General features: G+C 45.5%; 1 protein-coding gene and 1 long non-coding RNA gene across 8 annotated transcripts in view; one reads left to right on the top strand and one right to left on the bottom strand.

Moving 5' to 3' along the window:
* LOC137504536 (uncharacterized) overlaps nucleotides 1–23,853 on the bottom strand; it is a 63,127-nt gene extending 39,274 nt beyond the window's left edge. Inside the window, exon 1 of one of the 2 annotated variants that reach the window (XR_011019500.1) lies at nucleotides 23,702–23,853. This is a non-coding gene — a long non-coding RNA (uncharacterized lncRNA). Of the gene's footprint in view, nucleotides 1–11,552; nucleotides 11,655–23,701 lie in introns of those variants that run through there. The other variant, XR_011019501.1, reaches the window with a different exon arrangement.
* FSHR (follicle stimulating hormone receptor) overlaps nucleotides 1–26,916 on the top strand; it is a 294,915-nt gene that overhangs the window by 102,583 nt on the left and 165,416 nt on the right. Inside the window, exon 1 of one of the 6 annotated variants that reach the window (XM_068233077.1) lies at nucleotides 9,884–9,935. The exons of 4 other annotated variants lie outside the window; for them this stretch is intronic. In XM_068233077.1, coding sequence (XP_068089178.1) covers nucleotides 9,928–9,935 — 8 coding nt within the window. In that variant the 5' untranslated portion in view covers nucleotides 9,884–9,927. Of the gene's footprint in view, nucleotides 1–9,883; nucleotides 9,936–24,503; nucleotides 24,549–26,916 lie in introns of those variants that run through there. One more of the 6 variants, XM_068233076.1, reaches the window with a different exon arrangement.

Raw genomic sequence — 26,916 nt, 5'->3', positions numbered from 1 at the left:
AAACACCTAATCTGCTGCATGCTTGTTCAGGGGCTATGGCTAAAAGTATTAGAGGCAGAGGACCAGCAGGGCTGCCAGGCAACTGGTATTGCTTAAAATTAAATAAATATGGCATCCTCCGTATCCCTATCACTTTAGGGGTCCTTTAAAAGCCCTGTCCAGCAAAAAAGAAATTATAGTTTTATGCCCTCTTTCCTCACCTGCCAGACTATAAATAAACCCCCTTTGCAGGACAATTCTTACTAGAGATAGGCCAAACATCAAATTTAAGGTTCGCGAACGGCGAATGAGAATCTCCGCAAAGATTTGCAAACAGGCAAATCTGGCAGATCTCCATAGACTTCAATGGGCAGAAGAATTCTAAAACCTACAGGAACTGTTTCTGGCCACAAAAGAGATGGAAAAGTTGTTTCAAGGGGCCTAACATCTGAAGGGGAGCATGCAAGAGGGGGGTCCATGCCAAAAATCCCACCAAAAATTACGTAGTTGACACAGAGTCATGTTTTCATCTCTAAAGGGCAGACGTCACGTTATATTACTATTTTGGTGGAATAAAGTGCTTTAAAATGTCCGGCGTGTGAACACGTTCATCAGGTAGGGTAGGGATTACATCCACTTCACACTGACAGACCAAACGCCATGGTAACACACCACAGTCCGCAAACAACCGCAAGACCTTTAGTGATTACATCAGGAGAGCATATCTTTGTTTTTACTAGTTGACATCTCCAGGACATAAAAGTTAGTCCTCTCAGCGGCAATCTTTGTGTAGTAGTGTGTAGTGGCCGCCGTGTTTTCCAGCCCCTATGGTCAGGCTGAGGTAGTTCAATGACAGTTAAGTGACCAAAAAACACTGATTCTGCACTGAGGCCTTATACAGGGTGCAGTAGTGGATACTAGATGCCAGTAGTGGTGGTGAAGGATTATTGGGTTATGGTCTTTGCACTACTAGGACCAGCAGACCTGCCTCCAACAGCACTGAGTTCTTATACAGGGGCCAGTAGTGGATACTAGATGCCAGTAGCGGTGTGAAGGGTTATTTGGGTTATGGTCAGTGCACTACTAGGACCAGCAGACCTGCTTCCAACAGCACTGAGTTCTTATACAGAGGCCAGTAGTGGATAGAGATGCCAGTAGCAATGTGAAGGGTTATTTGGGTTTTGGTCGGTGCACTACTAGGACCAGCAGACCTGTCTCATGCACTGGACACTTGGCAGCAATACAAAAGCAAGAAATACAATGTACCAGCTCAAAGAATGGCTTAGCTGTTCAGGACAATGTGGTAGCAGCAAGAATCTGCACTGAGGACACAGAACACAGGCCTACCTAACACTTTCCCTGTCAGCAGCACACTGTCCCTGATCTGCCTAGCACAGAAGCCAAACACAGACTGCAAAATGGCTTCTGAGCTGGCTTTCTGATAGGTGGTGAGGGGGGTCCAGTTCGGGGGGATAGTTAATTGGCTGCCATGTGTCTGCTGACTCTGGGGTGAGGGTTTAAAGTTTGTCTCCATTATAATGTATAGGGGGCGGGTCGATGTATTTGCCTGAGGAAGTGAACACAAACACCCGTTGTTTGCTGTGAAATATTAGTCAAATCAATGCAGATTGCTGAGGCTGTATAAGGCCTTTTAGCACCGGGAGTATGTTGGGATCGGCGAGTGCGTGATACCTCACTAGAGGATACTAGCGCTTAATGGCCTTAGACAGTTCCTGTAATTTGTATCGCATTGACTGAAAACCTGAAAATTGGCTTCCAAATCAAAATGGTCTCAGGGTAGTCCTCTGTCCACGGAGGCCACGCTAGAATCGATTTTTCACGTAGATCGGGAGTCCAAGGGACCAGAGGAGGGGATGCCTTGACCCCCACCATTCATGGAAAAACGCTCATTTTGCAACTTTACAGTGGCTTTCAGAGACCGGGGATTACCCTGCGGCCATTTGGTAGACAACACTTTACTTCCGAAAATTCTTGGTTTTATAACCAATGTTCATATACCAGATTAAGCTCCACTTCCCAGCACAGGCCATTATTTTAAGAATATATTTGCAGAAAATTCCTGTTCCTGATGGTAATTTTCACATGGATTGCTGTATTCGAAAGAGTAAAAATTCCAAGTTTCGTGATTTTACTTGAAACAGACGAGATCTGACGGGGATCGTCGGAACGTGGAACTGTTCCAATCTGAAAGCTCAACCCTACACACCGGAGACTGCTTTGTGTGTTTTTGTTTTAAAAAAAAAAACTAAAAAAACAAAAACCCTTTCATTGTCTTGCATTAAAATTGTGGTAAAATTGTGACAACATAGCCACCATTGCAATTTTTTGAAAAATCACAATCATGCCAATTTTGCAGCGATTTGAATATAATTATACTGCCGAAAACAAACAGCGCGAAAAACGCTTTTCGGTGTGCCGGGGCCCTAAGTTTACAACAGGGTTAATATTTAGGAGAATTACGATTACTAAAAATGAACCAATATATCCTTTTTCCTTTTTTTGTATGTAGGGACAATTCAAATAACACAAGTAAAGCATTAGCAATCTTTTCTGCCCCATAACAACCGCACAAAGGTTTCAAAATAATGTTTTCTGTAAAATAAAATGAAACTGTCCAATGTTCAAATGCAGCATAATCTTTAAAACGGTTACTAAATATAAAAGTGAGGCTGTGGTGACTTAAATTGTACATGTCTTAAATATGTCTAGAGTTAGGATGACAGATTTTGTGAAGTGGCAAAAATCACAGTTATTATGATGAGCTGTAAATAAGCTTCTTAAACTGAAAAGTTATATAACTTCCATTACTTTCCACATTTAAAGAGCAATTGTAAGATGGAAATAAACCCCCATAGAAAGTTTGTCAGAGAAAACTCTTCAGAAGGGAAAAAGTCCTGCAGCCAATGGCATTCCAGCTGGAAAGGTGAAGCCCCTCCCACTCAGTGACGTTTATACTAGGCAGATTATATTCAGCCTTGGGTGCACTGGCTTATGGGTAATGACGTCACATGAAGCTCCTCCTTAGGTTAAGCTGCTGATATTTAACCACTTCCACACCATGACATTTTATGCTGATCTGTGCAGCGTGGGCTCTCCAGCCCACAGCACAGATCAGCTAGCAGCCAGGGCGATCAGACTTCCCCCCTTTTTTCCCCACTAAGGGGATGTCCTGCTGGGGGGGTCTGATCGCCGCCGGCTGCTTGCGCTTGCGGGGGGGGGCTCTTCAAAGCCCCCCTCCGCAGTGCTTCCTGGCCTCCTTCCCCTTCCCTCCCTCTCCCTCCCCCTGTGAGCGGCGCAGGACGGAGTTCCGTCCTGCGCCTGATGGGATAGGCTTTAGCCTATCAGGTGCCGGCGGTCCCCGGCCAATCAGAGGCCGGGGATCACCGATCTCCTCTACGGCGCTGCTGCGCAGCAGCGCCGTATACATGTAAACACCGGGGAAGATCTTCCCCGTGTGTTTACATTTACCCTGCGAGCCGCCGATCGGCTCGCAGGGTGTTCACGGAGACACCCTCCGTGAGCTGACATGGAACGGCCGCTCATACGAGCGGCCGTTTCCATGGTATACACTTCTGGATTCAGGGGCGTGTATATACGTACCGAGAATCCGGAAGTGGTTAAGGCACAATGGCACATATGCGATTTACATTTTCTCCTGAGTTTTCTCCTAAGAGATAATTTTCATATTCTCTTAAAAATAACTTTTACACATTTTACAATTAAAAAAGTACATAAACGTTGGAGAAAAAGTAGCATACAAATTATTTTGTGTGGTGCATTGCTTGCTGGTGGTTTAAAAGGCATTTTATGACAGGGTGTGAAAATATCCCCAAGGAGAAAACTGTGGAGAAAAAAGGGAATTGCATATGGGCCAATATGTCTAAAGTCACACATCCTACACACACCAAATTTGGGGGAAGGGAGAGGGAAACCTCCCCCCCCCCAAAAAAAAAAAACTACTTTTGCGCCAAAATGCTCCTCAGTCCTAGGATAGTGTTGGGCGAACACCTGGATGTTCGGGTCCGTTCGCCGAACATGGGCCAGATGTTCGGCATGTTCGGCCCGAACCCCGAACTCCCCGAACATCCCGCTTTTGGGGGCCCTATGGGGTCGCAGGCATAAGGGGGGAGCATGCCCCGGTCGCGGGGGGGGTCGGAACTTCCCCCCACCCCCTCCGCTAGCGCTCCCCCCTCTGCCCGCTTCCCCATACAAAAATTTTCCGTAAAGTTCAATAGTACCTTCAGTGGCTGGCCTGGCACTGTGGTGTGAGTGAGGAGGAGGAGTCCGAGTAGGACGCAGGACGCATTGTGGCCGGGCAGCGGGCGGTTCAGCGGTAGTACCCTTGTGGGACTTCCGCCCTTTCTCTGACCTCACGTCCTCTGCATACGAGGGTATGCGTCATCACGTAGAGGACGTGAGGTCAGAGAAAGGGCGGAAGTACCACAAGGGTACTACTGATGAACCGCCCGCTGCCCGGCCTCAACGCGTCTCCTAGTCGGACTCCTCCTCCTCCTCACTCAGAACACACCACAGTGCCAGCCAGGCCAGCCACTGCCTGCGAACCCATAGGGGGGCAGTATTCGGCCGAACAGGGCCCTGTTCGGCCGAACAGGGGCCCTGTTCGGCCTGATCGGCTGGGCATTGAGCTGTTTGGGCGAACCCGAACTAAAAAGGCCGAACACCATGAGGTGTTCGGCCGAACTCGAACATCACCCGAACAGGGTGATGTTCTGCAGAACCCGAACAGTGGCGAACACTGTTCTCCCAACACTAGTCCTGGGATAGAGCTGCAATTTGTCACACTGTGTTAGGCTTTTCTTCTACACCAACACGGGCAGGGTAAGGTGTAAACGGCACTGTTTTTTTTTTTTTTTTTTTTTTTTTTTTTATAACTGCAATCCAGGGGCCTTTAGTGTTTATTTTTGGTTCCATGTCAAAAGAGTTTCTCTTTCCTGTGTAATCAGAACAGAGCAGGTTTGCTGGATTTTTTCTATATTGTTGTGAGAGACGGCCACTCGGCCAGTATCATGTTTAACCTCTTGAGGACTGTAGGCTCACACCCCCCTAGTGACCAAGCTATTTTGCAGTTTTAAGTGCTCGCTGCAGGGCCATACAACTCAGCACACAAGTGATCCCCCCCCCCCTCCTCCTTTTCAGGTGTATGCCTGGGGTCCTAAAGTGGTTAAAGAGGAACTGTCGCAAAGATCTTAAAATGTAAAACACATACAAATAAGAAGTACGTTTCTTCCAGAGTAAAATGAGCATTACATTACTTTTCTCCTATGTTGCTGTCACTTACAGTAGGTAGTAGAAATCTGACATTACTGACTAGTCCATCTCTTCATGGGGGATTCTCAGCATGGCCTTTATGCTTTAGAACAATATTCCCTAAAAAAGGTTTATACAATGATGATGGCCAGCTTCCCTGCTCACCGTACACTTCTTTGGCAGTTGGACGGAGCAACTGCCATTCACTAAGTGCTTTTAAAAATAAAGAAAACCCTGAGAACCCCCCATAAGAAGATGGGCTAGTCTGACATCTGTCAGATTTATAATACCTACTGTAAGTGACAGCAACATAGGAGAAAAGTCATTTATGGCTCATTTTACTCTGGAAGAAATGGACAGTACTTCTTATTTGTATATGTTTACATGTATTTTGGCGACAGAGCTCCTTTAATGGCTGTGTGTTGAGCTACTATGATGTAACAGCTCATTTACACGGTTATACAAGCTGTACACTGACTGCTTTACATTGTGTCCCAGTGTTACTTCTTCAGTGTTGTTCCATGAGAAGGTATAATAAACTATTTACATAAATGTGAGAGGTGTACTGACTTTCGTGAGATACTGTAAGTATTCTTTACTGAAAAAGCCATTGTGAAATGTTTCTTACAACTCTAGCTGTACAGAGTTTATTGTCTTGTCACTAACTGTCCCTCAGAGGGGCTCACAATCTAGTCCCTACCATTACCATATGTCTATGTCATGTAGTGTATGTATTACAGTCTAGGGCCAATTTAGGGGAAGCCAATTAACTTATCTGTATGTTTTTGGGATGTGGGAGGAAACCAGAATGCCCAGAGGAAACCCACACAGACACGGAGAGAACATACAAACTCTGTGCAGATGTTGACCTGGCTGGGATTCGAGCCGGGGACCCAGCGCTGCAAGGCGAGAGCGCTAACCACTACGCCACCGTGCTGATCTGACAATTTACAGTCTGGTAAGGTTTTGCTGTAGAATCTTCTAGTGTCAGCTGACCCTGGCCCTCGTTCAGCATTCAGCAAATAGAAATCAACCAGTCGGGATTTATCCTCATGATCACTATTGTATTCTCCTAAAAACCTCCCTATCTCCACAGTAATAGACATGCTATATAGCCCAATGGAGGTATTTATGCTCATATTCTCCTTGGTGTATGCTGGATTGGTAAAGCAAACCGGAAGTGAAAAAAAACCCCTTATGATGTAATGATGTGTAGGTGTAGCACAGCTAAGAAATAGGTCATTCGTAGCAAAGAAAAGAGTCTCATATTGTTTCCAGTACAGGAAGAGTTTAAAAGCTTCAGTTATTATCTATGCAAAAGAGCTTCTCTGAGCTATCTGACCCACTGGGTCAAACACAGTCCTGTTTTCAGAAGCTCTTTAAGGACCATTGTCGCAAAAGTCTTAAAACTGAAGATATTTGTAAACATATACAAATAAGTAGTATGTTTTTTTTCTAGAGTAAAATGAGCCATAAATTACTTTTCTCCTATGTTGCTGCCCCTTACAGTAGGTAGTGGAAATCTGACAGAAGCGACAGGTTTTGGGCTAGTCCATCTCTTTATAGGGGATTCTCAGCATGGCCTTTATTCTTTATAAAGACTCTCCCTGGAAAAGATTTATACAAAGATGCTGCCCAGCTTCCCTGCTCACTGCACACTTTGTTGGGCAGTTGAACGGAGCAACTGCCATTCACTAAGTGCTTTTGAAAATAAAAAAAACCCAGAGAACCCCCCATGAGGAGATGGGATACTTCAAAACCTGTTAGTTCTGCCAGATTTCAACCACCTACTGTAAGTGACAGCAGTATAGGAGAAAAGTAATTTATGGCTCATTTTACTCTGGAAGAAGCATATTTCTTATTTGGATGTGTTTACATGTGTATTAAATGTTAAGATTGTCACAACAGTGGTCCTATAAACAGCCAAGAAACAGTGAAACAGCTTGAGATAAGGTTTTACTGCATGAAAGTTCAAAGGGTGATTATTTCTGCTTTGTTTTACAGTTTAAAAGACAGAGTGTGCTTTTAAAACTGCAACTGCAGAATGATGCAATGTTAGAAAAAACAATACAACTGAAAATAAAATATGAGACTTTTCTTTGCTGCCAATGTTCTATTAGTCATCCGCACTACACATACAATTAATTATCTCATAAGTATTTTTTCACTTCAGGTCTGCTTTAAGGGAACCTAAACTGAGAGGGATATGGATGTTTCCTTTTAAAGAGACTCTGTAACAAAATTTTGAGCCTTACTTTACTTCTATCCTATAAGTTCCTATAGCTGTTCTAATGTGCTCTGTCTCACTGCAGCCTTTCCTAGTTGCACAGTGGCTGTATTATCTCTGTAATATGATCTAATCTTCTCTCCTCTGTGGGCTCTGTCTGGCTGAGGCAGTCAGGCTGGAATGTGCTGTGCTGCTTGTGATTGGATAGAAGCTATACACACCCTCTCCAGGCCCCCTGCACACTCTGTATGACTCACACTCTGAGCTACTCTCAGCCTATCACTTGCTATGTCTTTTGTTTGTAAACACTGCATACAACTGGCAATTACAAGCCAGGATTGCAGCAGGGAGTGGCAGAAACAGCACAGAGGGGCCCAGGAGAACATAATGAATAGAATGGTATGCTTTTTATTGTAAGACTTTTACAGTACAGATTATCTTTAAACAATACTAGTTGCCTGCCAGCCCTGCTGATCTCTTTAGCTGCAGTAGTGGCTGAATCACACACCTGAAACAAGCATGCAGCTAATCCAGTCTGACTTCAGTCAGAGCACCTGATCTGCAATGCTTGTTCAGGGGCTGTGGCTAAAAGTATTAGAGACACAGGATTAGCAGGAGAGTCAGGCAACTGGTATTATTTTAAAAGGAAAAATCCATATCCTTCTCAGTTTAGGTTCCCTTTAAGTTGTGTGCCTGATTTTGCCCCGAGCACTGATATGAAGCAGTGTGCATAACAATGCAAGTTATACTTCCGAATATAGCCTCATATTTACACATTACATCTTGTTAGAGTTTACTCTGACAGTATACCTGTCTGATATATTTATTACAGTTACACAACGTAGGTGTTTATGAAAACAGATAGCTAATGATGCGCTGGGTGATAGGAAAAAAGATTATTTTTTTTAAGATGTCAGAAAAAATAACATGTTACTTTAAATTAGTTTAGCAGTCAAGTGGATATAATAAAACACTCAATTTGTTTCCACGCTAAACCAAATATGTGTCTGTGTCAGCCGCCATAAACCGCGAATGCATCTCAGGCAGCTTTGCAAACGTTTTAGTAAAGGATTTGTTCAATAACATTCTGGGCTTTGGCAGTTACTCCATAGTGACTATCTGCACAGAGATTGTATGTTTCGCCCGTGTCTGCGTGGGCTTCCTCCGGGCACTTCAATTCATTAATTGTCTTCCCCATAAGTTGGCCCTAGAGTTCAATAGGCATATGACTATAGTAGGGATTAGTATGCAAATGACAGTTTCTCTTTACCTGGGACCTAGTTGAACTGTAGCAAAGTGTAACTGTCATTGATAATTAATTACAGTCATAAAAACTCTAGGGAACAGCTTCTGTACATAGTGGGGTTGCGTACATCAAAAAAGGAGGTATCAAAGTGTACGGTGAGCAGGGAGGCTGGCCATCATCTCTGTATAAATCCTTTTATAGGGAGTGTCTTCATAAAAATAAAGGCCATGCTGAGAATCCCCCATGGAAAGATGGACTAGCCCAAAACCTGTTGGTAATGTCAGATTTCTACTACCTACTGTAAGTGACAGCAACATAGGAGACAAGTCATTTATGGCTCATTTTACTCTGGAAGACATGTACTTCTTATTTGTATGTTTACAGGAATTTTAAAACGGACCTGAAGACTGCAAAAAAAAAAAAAGAAAGAAAAGAGAGATTCACTTACCTGGAGCTTCTCCCTGCCCCCAGCAGCCGTCCTGTCCTGAGGTGGTACTCAAAGATCCTCCGAGACCCCCCCCCCCCCCCCCCCGCGCGGCTGTGATTCTTCACCACCAACTGCGCCTTTGTGGCTCTGGCCGCGCGCATCCTCGTTTGCATAAGAAAAGCTCTACTGCGCCTGCGCAGGAAGCCCCTGGGAAAGGAAACACCGTGAACAAGGATGGGCGTGGCCAGGGCTGTGCAGACGCAGTGGACGTGGACAGGCGAAAGAGAAAGTGAGCCACAGCGAAGTACAGGAGGATCGTTACAGGTATGTGCGGACACAGGACGGCTGCAGGGGGCTGGCAGAGGCCCAGGTAAGTGAAACTTTTTTTTCAGCGATTTTCAGTTTCTCTTTACATTTTAAAACATTTTTGTGTTAGTGTTCCTTTTAAATACACCAGAGAAGTCATCAGAGAAGCATGAGCAGCGAGCAGCCATGCAGATGAGCGTTTTTTATCACGCTCAGAGGAAATGGCTTCCTGAGACAGTAAACCTTCATAAACACCGTATAAATCACACGGGCAAGCATTGTTTTTGGTTTTTGTTTTTTATGTCATTTTAAGAGTGTGGGAAAAGGTTTCCCTGAGATACTAAGCCTTCATAAAACTCCTGTCCCTCCACAAATCACGGCTAGTGAACAGCGAGCGAGAGAACAGGCTCTGACGGTGACTTATCTCCTGGCGCAGATATAAAACACCATCCAATGGCCCAGTAAGCAGAGTGCTGAAATGTTTCTTTTCTGTGTGAAAATAGCTTTCTTGGCTACATCATATCTACTGTTCACACTAGAAGGTGGCTGACACAGTCTGAATCTGTCAGAGAATATTGCAGCCAAAAGTACAGCCTGTCTGTAGTGCAGGGGGTGGCCAGTGCATGGGCTTGCACTGCTTAGCTGTAGCAGAGTAGTGATGATGGTCGTGTCTAGGAGAAGTCACGGAGAATCTTGTGATCAGTGTAGTCAGGTGATAGATATGTAAGTCTCTGATTAGTGATGGTCATGTCTAGGAGAAGTCACAGAGAATCTTGTGATCAGTCTGGTCAGGTGATAGACATGTAAGTCTCTGATTAGTGATGGTCATGTCTAGGAGAAATCATGGAGAAGCATGTGATTTGTTTAATCATCTCATAGATTTGTAAAGCTCTGATTTGCTGTGATCACATCCTTCTTTAGCGCGTTATCATGATTAGTGAATCAGAGACTTACATATCTATCACCTGACCAAACATATCACATGTTTCTCCATGACTTCTCCTAGACAGGCCCATCACTAATCAGAGACTTACATATCTATCACCTGACCAGACTGATCACATGCTTCTCCATGACTTCTCCTAGACATGACCATCACTAATCAGAGACTTACATATCTATCACCTGACCAAACATATCACATGCTTCTCCATGACTTCTCCTAGACACGACCATCACTAATCAGAGACTTACATATCTATCACCTGACCAGACTGATCACATGCTTCTCCATGACTTCTCCTAGACACAACCATCACTAATAAGAGACTTACATATCTATCACCTGACCAGACTGATCACATGCTTCTTCATGACTTCTCCTAGACATGACTGTCACTGCAGCTGAGAAGCTGTATAGTCTGTCTGCATTATTATTATTATTATTATTATTATTATTATTGATTTATAAAGCGCCAACATATTCATTGGTGCCATATAAAGTTAGAAAACAAACAAGGGGTACATAATTACATAGTTATTTGGGTTGAAAAAAGACATACATCTATCGAGTTCAACCAGAAGCTGTTAACAACCATAATGATACAGACAATGTTATCCATACAATGTGGACACTGGTACAAAATACAGAATCGGTAATTGAAATGATAAGTATAACATGATGAATAAAATGTATAACAGAGAGCAAGCTATGAAATAAACAACAAATTCAAAGACACAAAAGGGTGAGAGCCTTGCCCTGGCAAGTGTACAATCTAAAAGAATGGGGTGGAAACAAGAGGTGGGGAGTATGCAGTATACATACAGGCAGTGTGTGTTTAGGTCATCTAGTAAGGAGTAAAACTTGATGAGCGGTCGAAGGGGGAATGGCCTAAGTTAAGTTAGAGCATAACCTTGTGGGAAAAAGTGATGGATGTGCTGTGGAAGGGCCTTCCAGAGGAGGGGTGAAGCATGTGAGAAGTCTTGTTGTATACGTGAATGCGAGGAGGTGATTCTAGAGAAGGACATAGCTTTCTTGCTCCAAACTGTCGCCCTAACAATGGATAAATGATTGTTAAAGGAAGACTTTGATAACACATAGCAGATCATACAAGATTATTCAGAATACCCATTAATACCTTGATTATCCTGGCTTCAGTGGCAGGAACTGATTTTTATATCTATAAATAACAGGATATTACTTTGTATCCATGCCTGCTCGGTGATGTTTTGCCATGGCAGTGGTGTCATTTTCCCTCCTTCCCTAGAGCACTCTGGAGATCAACTGTTTTGTCTGCTCAACTGGCAGAGGGAGAAAAATAACAGTTAGCAGTTATTGACCTTGCCAGCAGTAAAGATGTCAGCTCTTCTGATAAATTTAGGAATGTAAACTAGGGGAGGAGTTACATTTTACAATGGACAAACACTGGCTGGATCATTTAAAGCACATCTGAACTAGGCTGAAATATGTGACTTTTACAAACCTGGGGCTTCTTCCAGCCCTAAGTAGTGTGTCAGGTCTCTCAGCGTCCTCTGGGACACCTTCCTTCTCCCGCGGCCAGCTCTGAAATATCTATGACTGGAGCTCCAGATACGCCAACTGAGCATGCGTGGTCCCATCTGCGCATGCTCCAAGATCTCGCTCCCATTACCAGGAGGGTTCTACGCATGTTCAATTCATTCTTTTACAGCTGCGCATGCGCAGAATGCTCCCGGTGATGGACTGTAATAGTGGAGCATGTGCAGACGGGACCACTCATGTGCAGTTGGCGAGACTGGGGCTCCAGTTGCAGATATTTCAGTGCTGGCAGCAGGAGAATACAGGGAACCCAGAGGACGTTGAGGGATCTGAAAGAAGCCCCAGGTAAGTAAACATTACATATTTCAGCCTAGTGTAGGTGTGCTTGAAAAATAAATATTGAAAAAAATAGGTTATTTACAACAAAGTCTTCCTTTAAGGACAACAGTAGTGTGTGTGTGTGTGTGCATGCATCTTAAGGCTGCAAGAGTTTTTTAGACTGACTTCAAAGTCCCTTTAAAGGATACCTTAGTGCTAAATAGAATGTGAAATGGACGCCCTGTGTGTGGGGGGACGTTGCGCAAAGGTTTACCGCACCTCCCGTGGCCCCGTGTCTCCATCTGTTCCTCCGTCACCGGCCCCGTTCTACAACCCTGGTCGGTGGGGTCAGCGCAGGTGCAGTAAGTCTGCAAGAGTACACGAGCACCCCCGCAGGAAGACACCACTCCCACTCGGTCACCAGGTGCCATAGTGGATACACTGCGCATGACATGAGCGCAGTATGTCCGGGTCAGGTGATGGCACGCTCCGGCTACATCTTCCTGCTGGACTGCATGCGTACTCCCGCTGGCTTACTGCACCAGCGTCGACCCCACCGACCAGGGTTTTAGAACGGATCCGGATACGGAGAAACAGAAGGAGACACAGGGCCCCGGGAGGTGCAGTAAGCCTATGCGCATCTCCCCCATACACACAGGGCATCCATTTCAGATTTTATTTAGCACTAAGGTATCCTTTAAATAGGACTTGCATGCTATTGTAGAAAAGTACACAGATTTATCCATCTGCGTGTTTATTATAACCCCGATATTAGCAGCGCAGAACTGGAGCTGTTTTTGTGGTGAGCACAGCTGTGGGAGAGACCTTGACGTTGTTATTCTTTTCTCCATGATACTCTCAGATATGCCGTAGTAGGTGGGAGATTTCTATGGTACTGATAACTCGTTCTCAGTAATAGAAAGATGACCTCACACATTTAATAATGGACTCCATTGTTACATAGTTACATAGTTATTTTGGTTGAAAAAAGACATACGTCCATCGAGTTCAACCAGTACAAAGTACAACTCCAGCCCGTCCCCCACATACCCCTGTTGATCCAGAGGAAGGCGAAAAAAACCCCACAAGGCATGGTCCAATTAGCCCCAAAAGGGAAAAATTCCTTCCTGACTCCAGATGGCAATCAGATAAAATCCCTGGATCAACATCATTAGGCATAACCTAGTAATTGTAGCCATGGATGCCTTTAACGCAAGGAAAGCATCTAAGCCCCCTTTAAATGCAGGTATAGAGTTTGCCATAACGACTTCCTGTGGCAATGCATTCCACATCTTAATCACTCTTACTGTAAAGAACCCTTTCCTAAATAAATGGCTAAAACGTTTTTCCTCCATGCGCAGCTCATGTCCTCTAGTCCTTTGAGAAGGCCTAGGGACAAAAAGCTCATCCGCCAAGCTATTGTATTGCCCTCTGATGTATTTATACATGTTAATTAGATCTCCTCTAAGGCGTCTTTTCTCTAGACTAAATAAACCCAGTTTATCTAACCTTTCTTGGTAAGCGAGACCTTCCATCCCACGTATCAATTTTGTAGCTCGTCTCTGCACCTGCTCTAAAACTGCAATATCTTTTTTTGTAATGTGGTGCCCAGAACTGAATTCCATATTCCAGATGTGGCCTTACTAGAGAGTTAAACAGGGGCAATATTATGCTAGCATCTCGAGTATTTATTTCCCTTTTAATGCATCCCAAAATTTTGTTCGCTTTAGCTGCAGCGGCTTGGCATTGAGTACGATTATTTAACTTGTTGTCGATGAGTACTCCTAAGTCCTTCTCCAAGTTTGATGTCCCCAACTGTATCCCATTTATTTTATATGGTGCTAGACCATTAGTACGTCCAAAATGCATGACCTTACATTTGTCAACATTGAATTTCATCTGCCATGTATGTGCCCATATATTGTTGGTTTTTGACTAAATCCTTACAAGCAAACATTATTATTATACTCTATGTTTAATAATAGAGTGCAGATCCACATTTGTAAGAGACAGAAATTAATACTTTTTATGGAGAACTGAGCTTATGTTAAACGCTAGTTTAGGCGAAAATTTGTTTTTAGAGATCTGAGTGGGCACAGCGCCTGTTTATGTCGGCGTAGTAGCTCCCTGATTAGCTAATGACTTGTAAAATACTTGGTCAGAAGCCCAGACACTGGCCTCTTATTGCACAAATGACTGTTATGTGATAAAGGCTAAAGTGTTCACAGACAGATTCAGACTGTTCCTTCTTCCTTGTTGTCTGAACAGTGGAAATGGTTTATTTAACTTTTAACTCTTTGTAGAAATGGGTAAGGAGTAGAGCTTACACCCACAGGTGTGGTGGTAGTTACTATTGGTAGCAGGATGAAGTATTCACACAACAAAAATTATATTTCTGCAAATGCCAAACTGAACAGATAGGGTTTCAGTCTGGATTTAAACACGTCCAGAGATGGAGCTGTCCTGATCTGCTGAGGGAAGGAGTTCCATAACGTAGGAGCAGCATGACAGAAGGCTTTGGGACCAAAAGTTTTTAGGTGGACTCTGGGCATGGCTAGATTATTCGAACCTTTGGATCTGAGAATGCTGGGATTACTATGCAGCTGCAACATTTCATTCATGTATCCAGAGCCCAGATTATTTAGTGATATGAATGCCAGTAGTCCGATCTTGAATAGGACCCTCCATTTTATAGGTAGACAGTAAAGGGGGTAGAGGACTGGCGTTATGTGGCAGTGATCTTAAATAGGTCTTATAAGTATGTAGTCTGCATGTCTGGCCAGACAGGTTTAGCTGCATATGCCCAGCCCATTCAGCTGTATTGTAATAAAAGGATTGCTCCAACTAATTTCAAAAGGCTAAATAAATGAGTATCTTTAGTAAACATAGATCTTGCACATAAAGGACAGCAGGTATCCTAATATAAGTGTAGTTACATTAAAAGAGGAACTTTAGCGAAAAGGGGAAAAAAAGAAATCAATACATTGCAAAATAGAAGAAATTATTAATATTCACCATGTAATTTGTTCACATTGTTTGAACCACAATCGGCCTGTAGGGCATCATCTTTACTGCTGGCAGACATGAAAAAAAACAGACAGCAACAATTGCCATTATCTCTAACCACAACCCCTAACAATGCGATAGGTTGTTGTTTTTATAGATATGCATATGCACAGACAGTTGGAAAAAAACAGTATTTCCCGCAATGCAATGAGGTTCACAGACAGCAAACTGTCAGGGCCACGGTCATGACATCACACCGTGGGAGGGGTCTCACCACAATATCAGGCATACAGCGCCCCCTGATGATCTATTAGAGTAAAGGAAAAGATTTCTAATGGGAGAGGGGGTCTCAGCTACTGATTGGGATGAAGGTCAATCCTTGGTTATAGTTCTTCACTAAATCCAGGAATGAAGAAGACTAAATAATTTTAAGCCATATTCCGCACATGGATAAGAAAATCCTCAGGTGATGAACAACACGAGGGACTTGGGGGGTGATTTACAAAACAGTGTTACACCGTAATGCCTGGATTTCTGCACACTACATTACGGGAGTAGCAGTTCATGCGTGCAAAGCTGAGCAGGAGAGTGAGCAGATAACAGGTCGGTGCGCCCTTTCCTGTTACCTGCTAGCTTCAGCTTGTCTGCTGTTTTATGCATTACATGGTAACAGTACAACTCTTATCACCTGAACTGTTATTTATGTAACATAACACACGTAAGTCCATGTCTGACAGCATAACATATGTAAGCATGTATTATAGCATAACATATTTAAGTCCATGTGTGACAGCATACCATATGTAAGTATTTGTTACAGCATGACATACAGTGGGATGCGAAAGTTTGGGCAACCTTGTTGATTGTCTTGATAAATAATTGGTTGTTATGATAAAAAATGTCAGTTAAATATATCATATAGGAGACACACACAGTGATATTTGAGAAGTGAAATGAAGTTTATTGGATTTACAGAAAGTGTGCAATAATTGTTTAAAGAAAATTAGGCAGGTGCATACATTTGGGCACCACAAAAAAGAAATGAAATCAATATTTAGTAGATTCTCTTTTTGCAGAAATTACAGCCTCTAAACACTTCCTGTAGGTTCCAATGGGAGTCTGGATTCTGGTTGAAGGTATTTTGGACCATTCTTCTTTACAAAACATCTCTAGTTCATTCAGGTTTGATGGCTTCCGAGCAAGGACAGCTCTCTTTAACTCATGCCACAGATCTTCCATTATATTCAGGTGGCCATTCCAGAACATTGTACTTGTTCCTCTACATGAATGCCTTAGTGGATTTTGAGCAGTATTTAGGTTCGTTGTCTTGTTGAAAGATCCAGCCCTGGCGCAGCTTCAGCTTTGTCACTGATTCCTGGACATTGGTCTCCAGAATTTGCTGATACTGAGTGGAATCCAGGCATCCCTCAACTTTGACAAGATTCCCAGTCCCTGCACTGGCTACACAGCCCCACAGCATGATGGAACCACCACCAGGGTCGGACTGGGACACTAAGGGCCCACCAAGGAAGTTTCAGGCTGCCCCCCCCCCCCCCCCGATCCCCTCCTCCTCGCCACCCCCCCCCCCCCCCCATTTTGGGCTCACATACACATGTACTCTAGAAATTTTGCATGAGTTTATGGTAGGGAAAAGATTGTGAGCACTTCTGAGGACAGTCTCCAATAGGGATATGTCCACATGCGGCGCGCCGCAGCGCGCCGCAGCGCGCCGCAGCGAAAGTAAATGGGTGTCACCACGCACTGGAACATCGGCGTGGTCACGATGAGTCATGGGCAGACTTAAAAAAAAAAAAAAACACAACATAAGTAGCGTTGTTATTCACAGAGATTAGGTCCGACCAGATACATTTTAGATAAAATATTCAAGTAGTTACATGCCTCATGATAATTCATCAAGTAGTCAAATCGCAGCAGATTTTCCGACAAAATGCAATCAGGTTGGCGGCTGATACCCCCACAAAATGCAATCAGATTGGCAGCAGATACCCCCCAAAATGCAATCAGGTTGGTGCCAGATACCCCCCCCCCCCCCAAAAGTGGGCAGCAGTGACCAGAAAATCGTAATGTGGGCAGCAGACACCTGAAAATCGCAATGTGGGCAGCAGTGACCAGAAAATCGTACTGTGGGCAGCAGACACCAGAAAATCGTAATGTGGGCAGCAGACACCTGAAAATCGCAATGTGGGCAGCAGTCACCAGAAAAGCGTAATGTGGGCAGCAGACACCTGAAAATCGTAATGTGGGCAGCAGACACCAGAAAATCGCAATGTAGGCAGCAGTGACCAGAAAATCGTAATGTGGGCAGCAGTCACCAGAAAATCACAATGTGGGCAGCAGTCACCAGAAAATCGTAATGTGGGCAGCAGACACCAGAAAATCGCAATGTAGGCAGCAGTGACCAGAAAATCGTAATGTGGGCAGCAGACACCAGAAAATCGCAATGTAGGCAGCAGTGACCAGAAAATCGTACTGTGGGCAGCAGACACCAGAAAATCGTAATGTGGGCAGCAGACACCTGAAAATCGCAATGTGGGCAGCAGACACCTGAAAATCGTAATGTGGGCAACAGACACCTGAAAATCGTAATGTGGGCAGCAGACACCTGAAAATCGCAATGTGGGCAGCAGACACCTGAAAATCGTAATGTGGGCAGCAGACACCTGAAAATCGCAATGTGGGCAGCAGACACCAGAAAATCATAATGTGGGCAGCAGTGACCAGAAACCCCCCTCCCTCACCTAGGGGCCCCCGCTCCAGAATTGCAGCCAGCGGCAAATAATCACTTACCAGCATGACGGAGATGAGATCCGTAGCTCTGCGTGCCGCTGGCTGGTCTGCTCTCTGCTTCCTGAACTGACTGTCCAATCACGCTCTCGCAGTACTTCCTGCGAGAGCGTGATTGGACAGTCAGTTCAGGAACCAGAGCAGACCAGCCAGCGGCACGCAGAGCTACGGATCTCATCTCCGTAACTCATTCCGTTAAGTGATTCTTCCCCGCTGGCTGCAATTCTGGAGAGGGGGGGGGGAGCGCGGAAGGGGGGCCCCTAGGTGAGGGAGGGGGGGGGAGGCTTCCGCCCCTCCCCGCCGATCTGTGCACAATGTCCCCCCTTCCTGCGCTTAGCCCCCCTCCTTTTTAGCACTGGGGCCCCCAGGAGGCAGGACGGCCGGGGCCCACCGATGGGACCATCGGTGGTTCGGTGGGCCTGTCCGAGGCTGACCACCACCATATTTCACTGTAGGTAGCAGGTGTTTTTCTTGGAATGCTGTGTTGTTTTTCCTCCACGCATAACGCCCCTTGTTATGCCCAAATAACTAAATTTTAGATTCATCAGTCCACAGCACCTTATTCCAAAATGAAGCTGGCTTGTCCAAATGTGCTTTAGCATACCTCAAGCAGTTTGTGCTGTGGGCGGAGAAAAAGGTTCCTCTGCATACAGCATCTCCTTGTGTAAAGTCCGGCGAACGATTGAACGATGCACAGTGACTCCATCTGCAGAAAGATGATGTTGTAGGTCTTTGGTGCTGGTCTATGTGTTGACTCTGACTGCTCTCAACATTCGTCGCTTCTGTCTATCCGAGATTTTTCTTGGTCTGCCACTTCAAGCCTTAAAGGGGAACTGAAGAGAGGTATATGGAGGCTGGCATGTTTATTTCCTTTTAAGCAATACCAGTTGCCTGGCAGCCCTGCTGATCCTCTGCCTCTAATACTATTATCCATAGCCCCTGAACATGCATGCAGCAGATCAGGTGTTTCAGTGTTTCAGACTTTGAAGTCAGATCTGACAAGACTAGCTGCATGCTTTTTTCTGGTGTTATTCAGATACTACTGCAGAGAAATACACCAACAGGGCTGCCAGATGTATATGTATACCTCTTACTTCAGTTCCCCTTTAACTTGAACTGAGCCTGTGGTCTTCCATTTCCTCAATCTGTTCACAACTGTGGACACAGACAACTGAAATCTCTGAGACAGCTTTCTGTATCCTTCCCTTAAACCATGATGGTGAACAATCTTTGTCTTTGTGACGTTTCAGTTGTCACAAGAGACAGATTATTCCACAGCAGGGGGCAAGTCAGCTTATCTAAACTGCAACTATCTGACTGCAATTATCATTATTGTTTCCTGAATCCTTACTTAAAGGACATCCGAGGTAAAAATAAACTGATGAGAAAAACATTTGTATCTATCCTCCTTCTCCTAAAAAAATGACTTTTTTTAGCTATCCCACAATTTTATCTTATATTTAAATCTAGTTTTTAAGTGTTTACTGTTATTATTATTATTATTATTTAGTATTTATATAGCGCCGAAAACCCACGCAGACACGGAGAGAACATACAAACTCTTTGCAGATAGTGCCCTGGCTGGGATTCGAACCAGGGACCCAGCGCTGCAAGGCGAGAGCGCTAACCACTACGCCACCGTACTGTTTAATTGTCTCTGCTCAATGACACCTTCATTAAAGTATGTCAGAGCTCAAATCTATGAATTATTGACCTTTTTTATCTCTTTCCTGCTCTCAGAAGCCATTTACTGACAAGAAAGTGTTTTATGGCTGTAATTACTTATCAGTGAGGGTTATGCTGTAGTCTGACCCAGTCCGACCCGGTCCTGACTCTTATCAGTTCGGGTCACACTGTAGTCACTTCCTGTCTGAGTCAGGACAGAGTCAGCCACTTACATACCTGATATTTAACTCTTTCAGGCAGAGAAAGAAAAAAGGTACACAGCCTAGTTATGTGTATGCTTGGCACTGTACATACCCATGTCTATCTCATCATGTCACATGTCACCTTGGGTATCCTTCAACTTGTACATTGTCTCAGGCACTTCACAGCATGAGCAAATGTTCCATCCTCACTCAGCACTCTTCAAAGTGTAGACAGTGGCAATAGCTCCTGGGAGAAAATGTAACCCCACACAAGCAGCCAGGAAGTAGAGGAGGCAGGCAGGGCATGTTGGGAGACTGTGAGCAGAGTTGCAGCTGGGTAACACATGTAAGTTGCCTGCTGGCAGCCTCAAGGCTGTAGGGCATGATTGCTGCCTGTCTGCTTGCTGGCCTCCAGCTGCCGCAGTGCCCCACCACCTGAATATTTCATTATCAGCCGCCGGCCAACTCAAGAGCCAGACCCGGCAACCCAGCTTTCCCGCTGCTATCTGCAAACTCCATGCAGGGCGGCTGCGGATGGGTACCGGATCTAGCTGCCTCAGTGATTCATTTAGTCTGTTTATGGGGCAGCCTATGCAAAGTTTTAATGCAGGCCTGGGTGAATGGAACACACTCGGGCTGCAGTTAGAGTATAAAGGGGGAGAAGTGAGCAGAGAGGAGTCGAGGAGAGACAGCAAGCTGCAACGTGCAGCTGGGTTAGCCGCCGGCAAAATGAATGAATGAGAGGAATGGACGGTTACACTCTGCACTGCTGCACACACTTTTTTGCCGCTCAGTCGCCCCAAACATTGCTGAATTTCTGGCGCCCTAGGCCATGGCCTTTGCGGCCTAGCCAGAAATCCGGCCCTGCTCCAATTAGCTCTTGGAGATGTCAGACATTAGTCTAGGGGTTCGCAAACTTTCTTTACCTGCACATAATGAATAGCGGAGATGCCGCCGCATGGGCAAGCGGCATGGCGGCTATCTCCGCGTTCCAGCCGGTGACTTCTGCCACGCAGCAATATGCTGCTGGTTCGCCTGGTCCTTCTAGTGCACACAGATTGAAAGCTATGCGCGCGCGCCAGGCTACAGGACCTTTATGCTAGTAGAAGGGGAGTCAGCTGGTCAGGCCGATCAGCTGACTCCAGCTAGGCTCCAGATTGGCTAAGTGACTGGGGCGGCGCTGTGGAGTGCTCTGGGTATATATAGGACTTGCCTGTCAGTTGCAAGTTGTCTGCTGTTGTGAAAACGTACGTGTGAGCACTCAGACCAGTCAGATCTTACAGTGTGTTAGAACCAGCCGGAGCTGGGAATTCACACTTAGTCAGATTCCGGTGATAGCCGTTAAAGTATTACTGTTATCTATTAGACTAGTTCCCAGGAGTTGAGACCAAGGACCTCACACCTAAGACTAGGATTGATATATATACTGTTACCTGTTATGACCTCTGGCTTTCCTGACCACTCTCCTGCTCACTGATTCGGTACCTCCGCCTATCTGATTACCTGTTGCCGACATTGCCTGAACCCGGATACCGAATCAGTCTTCCGTCTCTGTACTTTAGCTGTCCGTGTGTTGCCGACTTTGCTTGTCTGACCTCTCTGACTGTCACCCAACCCTTGGGTGATCAGCCTCACTGTACTATCCGTTACACTTGCTCTTCAGGTGTTCTTCAGCTGCAAGCACAGGCTTAGGGTTATTGCTCCTCAGGGGGCCATCCTGCAGCTCGGTCAGTGGTCTCTATCCCTTAGGAGTCCACTGGTTGCAGTACAGTCTGATTCCCTGCCCTCAGGGAATCACTGGTTGCAGTACAGTCTGATTCCCTGCTCCTCAGGGAGTCCCTGGATGCAGTCCAATCATATCTCTCATTACACCAGTTATCACTCTTGCAATCCAGTCAGTGGTCCCTGCCCCTCAGGTGTCCACTGGCTGCAGTACCATCCGATTCCCTGCTACTCAGGGAATCCTCGGCTGCAGTACTGTCTGTATTACCTCCATCTCAGGAGATCATCTTGCAGCACAGTCAGTGGGAACCTGCCCCTCAGGGGTCCACTGGCTGCAGTGCAGTCTGATTCCCTGCTCCTCAGGGGATCCTTGGCTGCAGTAGTGTCTGTATCTCCCGTTTCTCGGGAGATAACTTCTCCTATTACTGTTGCACCAAACACATTACCACGTTGGGTGTCCTGTGTCTAGCTATACTAGTATTATTGGTGATTCTGCAGATCACCATATAATCAGGTATAGCATCTGTATTATTGGTGATACTGCAGATCACCAATAATCCGAAAAAATCTGTGTTGCTGACACCTACCTTTTCCACCTGCACTGTAAATGTTTACATGGTGTGTTCAATAAAAACATGGAAACATTTAATGATTTGTGTGGTATTAGTTTAACCAGACTGTGATTTTCTATTGTTGTGACTTAGATGAAGATCAGATCACGTTTTATGACCAATTTGTGAAGAAATCTATATAATTCCAAAGTGATCACCTACTTTTTATTGCTACTGTATGCCGAGAATCCCTCATTATTGAGTATTGTCTTCTAGCCCACACCGCAGAACAACCTCATTTCAATTTGCTCATATTTTTTCTATAAATGGGTAATTTTTGGCAAAACATCCTATATACTAAACAAAGGGAATAATTATATATGTTAAAAGTGAAAAAGGTCAGTGCCAATGGAAAGCAATAAAATGACCGCAGCCAAGAAATACAGTGTCCATAGTTCTAGGTACAATATAAACAGGTCAGCGCAGGTCAGAACAAATTCAGGAAAGCAAACTACACGGTGTCTGGTTAGCTGTAACTTCCACAATGAGACATGCAACCCTACACTGAACAAAGTAATAAGGCTTACCAGCCGTACACAAGCCGCACTATCAGGTTGTGTAAAGAGCTTTGCAGAATTTGGGTAGTCCTATGGATCTTCTAAAATTAAAACCTGAAAACCTGAACTGAAAATTAAAAGTCAAAATAAACATGCACAGGTCATACTTACCTCCCGTGTAGTCTACTCCTCAATCTCTTCCTCCTCTCCTGCGTCCCATTTGTCCTCTGTGATCAATCAAATTCTCTGTCCTCCATTTTGAAAATGGCCATTACCCCATAACAGCTTCCTGGTCAGCACACAGTTAACCTGTAACATCGCAACTTGAGCCATAGAGAAACATGGACACATCAGTTCTCCTCTCAGCTATAACTGACAGCAACTGATATATTTCAGTTCTGACAAAATATTGTCAGAACTGGAAGGCAGGGGTCACACTTGTCTTTCAGTTTCTACACTTTTCAGAAAACTGAAAGACAAATGTGACCTCTACCTTACAACAGCTAATGTAATTTATAGAGAAAACTGACAAATTGCGCAAGATGTCAGTTTTTTTTCTGCGCGCGAAATCTACATTCAAGTGTGACCTAGCTCATTGATTAACATGAGTTCTCAGTTGAAAACAGTTTTTCTGTGCAGAAAACGCGCACGAGAGCCAACAAGTGTGACCCCTGCCGAAGGGATAATTGTCAGAAGAAAATGGTGAGCTTCTGAGAGGAACTGATGGCAAGGTAACTATGTAATGTTCATTTGAAGTTACCTCATGTGTTTATTTTAAATAATTTTACTCAGTACAGGTTCTCTTTAAGTGTAGGTAGCACTCCTCAAGACGTTATCACTGGCAGCATACAGATGTATCATAAAAATAAAAACCGGAGCAAACTAAGTGAAGACTGCTTTATTTCCGCAATAAAAAACATATAAAGCCATTAAATCACTTACATACGGGGCTCAGATCCTGGGTCCCCCAAGATAAACAAGTGCCTGTGTGCTGGCCAGCAGTGGCTTAAAAGAATATAAGGTGTTGCCTGTGTCCTTCCCGACAAGTTTCGCAATCTTGCATCATACACAAAGGAACCCACAGTGCTAATGAGTATTGTCTTCTAAACGAAGGGTGTAATTATCCATGGACACACTGCGGCCAGTTTACTGTTAAATAGCACAGTTGGCAAACAGCAACTGTCATTCAACAGCCGATCTGCCAGGAATCTTATATACTAACCAAAGGTTGTAAATATGCACAGAGCCAGAAGCACGTGTGGGCGGCAGCTTAGTGTGGGCAGCACAGCTGTGGGAGGCAGCTTAGTGTGGGCGGTGCAGTTGTGGGTGGAGGCTTAGAGTGGGTGGTGGCTTAGCGCTGCAATTGTGGTATGTTCACAAAATTGCAGGTGCATCCACGCATAATTAAAGTGAACCTGAACCGAATAAAAGTATTTAAAATAAACACATGACATAGCTGCAAATGAATATTACATACTTACCTCACTGTCAGTTCCTCTCAGAAGTTCACCATTTTCTTCTTACAGTGATTCCTTCCAGTTTTGACAAGATTTTGTCAGAACTGAAATACATCAGTTGCTGTCAGTTATCTATCAGTTGCTGTCAGTTATATCTGAAAGGACAATGGATGAGCAAAGTCATGTCCATGTTTCCCTATGGCTCGAGTGGGTGATACTACAGTTTAACAGTGTGCTGTTCTAGAACCAGAAGCTGTTATGGGGTAATGGCCATTTTCAATATGGAGGACGCAGGAGAGGAGAAGGAGATTGATGAGCAGACCACATGGGAGGTAAGTATGACGTGCATATGTTTATTTTGACTTTTAATTCTCAATTCAGGTTTGCTTGAGGTATGAATGGATGCAACTGTGGGTGGCAGCTTAGTGTGGGCGTTGCAGTTTGGGGCAGTGGCTTAGTGTGGGCGTTGCAGTTTGGGGCAGTGGCTTAGTGTGGGCGTTGCAGTTTGGGGCAGTGGCTTAGTGTGGGCGTTGCAGTTTGGGGCAGTGGCTTAGTGTGGGTGTTGCAGTTTGGGGCAGTGGCTTAGTGTGGGCGTTGCAGTTTGGGGCAGTGGCTTAGTGTGGGTGTTGCAGTTTGGGGCAGTGGCTTAGTGTAGGCGTTGCAGTTTGGGGCAGTAGCTTAGTGTGGGCGTTGCAGTTTGGGGCAGTGGCTTATTGTGGGCGTTGCAGTTTGGGGCAGTAGCTTAGTGTGGGCGTTGAAGTTTGGGGAAGTGGCTTAGTGTGGGCGTTGCAGTTTGGGGCAGTGGTTTAGTGTGGGCGTTGCAGTTTGGGGCAGTGGCTTAGTGTGGGCGTTGCAGTTTGGGGCAGTGGCTTAGTGTGGGTGTTGCAGTTTGGGGCAGTGGCTTAGTGTGGGTGTTGCAGTTTGGGGCAGTGGTTTAGTGTGGGCGTTGCAGTTTGGGGCAGTGGCTTATTGTGGGCGTTGCAGTTTGGGGAAGTGGCTTAGTGTGGGCGTTGCAGTTTGGGGCAGTGGCTTAGTGTGGGCATTGCAGTTTGGGGCAGTGGCTTAGTGTGGGCGTTGCAGTTTGGGGCAGTGGCTTAGTGTGGGCGTTGCAGTTTGGGGCAGTGGCTTAGTGTGGGCGTTGCAGTTTGGGGCAGTGGCTTAGTGTGGGCGTTGCAGTTTGGGGCAGTAGCTTAGTGTGGGCGTTGCAGTTTGGGGCAGTGGCTTAGTGTGGGCGTTGCAGTTTGGGGCAGTGGCTTAGTATAAGCGTTGCAGTTTGGGGCAGTGGCTTAGTGTGGGCATTGCAGTTTGGGGCAGTGGCTTAGTGTGGGCGTTGCAGTTTGGGGCAGTGGCTTAGTGTGGGCGTTGCAGTTTGGGGCAGTGGCTTAGTGTGGGCGTTGCAGTTTGGGGCAGTGGCTTAGTGTGGGCGTTGCAGTTTGGGGCAGTAGCTTAGTGTGGGCGTTGCAGTTTGGGGCAGTGGCTTAGTGTAGGCGTTGCAGTTTGGGGCAGTAGCTTAGTGTGAGCGTTGCAGTTTGGGGCAGTAGCTTAGTGTGGGCGTTGCAGTTTGGGGCAGTAGCTTAGTGTGGGCGTTGCAGTTTGGGGCAGTGGCTTAGTGTAGGCGTTGCAGTTTGGGGCAGTAGCTTAGTGTAGGCGTTGCAGTTTGGGGCAGTGGCTTAGTGTGGGTGTTGCAGTTTGGGGCAGTAGCTTAGTGTGGGCGTTGCAGTTTGGGGCAGTGGCTTATTGTGGGCGTTGCAGTTTGGGGCAGTGGCTTAGTGTGGGCGTTGCAGTTTGGGGCAGTAGCTTAGTGTGGGCGTTGCAGTTTGGGGCAGTAGCTTAGTGTGGGCGTTGCAGTTTGGGGCAGTGGCTTATTGTGGGCGTTGCAGTTTGGGGCAGTGGCTTAGTGTGGGCGTTGCAGTTTGGGGCACTAGCTTAGTGTAGGCGTTGCAGTTTGGGGCAGTGGCTTAGTGTGGGCGTTGCAGTTTGGGGCAGTGGCTTAGTGTAGGCGTTGCAGTTTGGGGCAGTGGCTTAGTGTGGGCGTTGCAGTTTGGGGCAGTGGCTTAGTGTAGAAAAACAAAAGTTTGCTTTCCTAAAACAGAAAGAATTTGCGATAATTCAGGTTGGAGTGAGCTTGAGATGTCTCCCAGAGCATCACTGCTGAATATATGCAAATTAATCATTGTTGCACTTAGAAGCTAAACACACCTCCAGAACCGCTGGAATGCAATGATGTGTCAGCTTGTTAATTTGTACAGAGCCATAATAATCCAACATGCATACAGTGTAGGCGTTGAAGTTTGGGGCAGTAGCTTAGTGTAGGCGTTGCAGTTTGGGGCAGTGGCTTAGTGTGGGCGTTGCAGTTTGGGGCAGTAGCTTAGTGTGGGCGTTGCAGTTTGGGGCAGTGGCTTATTGTGGGCGTTGCAGTTTGGGGCAGTGGCTTAGTGTGGGCGTTGCAGTTTGGGGCAGTAGCTTAGTGTGGGCGTTGCAGTTTGGGGCAGTAGCTTAGTGTGGGCGTTGCAGTTTGGGGCAGTGGCTTATTGTGGGCGTTGCAGTTTGGGGCAGTGGCTTAGTGTGGGCGTTGCAGTTTGGGGCAGTAGCTTAGTGTAGGCGTTGCAGTTTGGGGCAGTGGCTTAGTGTGGGCGTTGCAGTTTGGGGCAGTGGCTTAGTGTAGGCGTTGCAGTTTGGGGCAGTGGCTTAGTGTGGGCG

This window comes from Hyperolius riggenbachi, chromosome 4 (genome assembly GCF_040937935.1).
Source record: "Hyperolius riggenbachi isolate aHypRig1 chromosome 4, aHypRig1.pri, whole genome shotgun sequence".
Classification (NCBI taxonomy): Eukaryota; Metazoa; Chordata; class Amphibia; order Anura; family Hyperoliidae; genus Hyperolius; species Hyperolius riggenbachi.
This window is presented reverse-complemented; position numbering and strand designations above follow the sequence as displayed.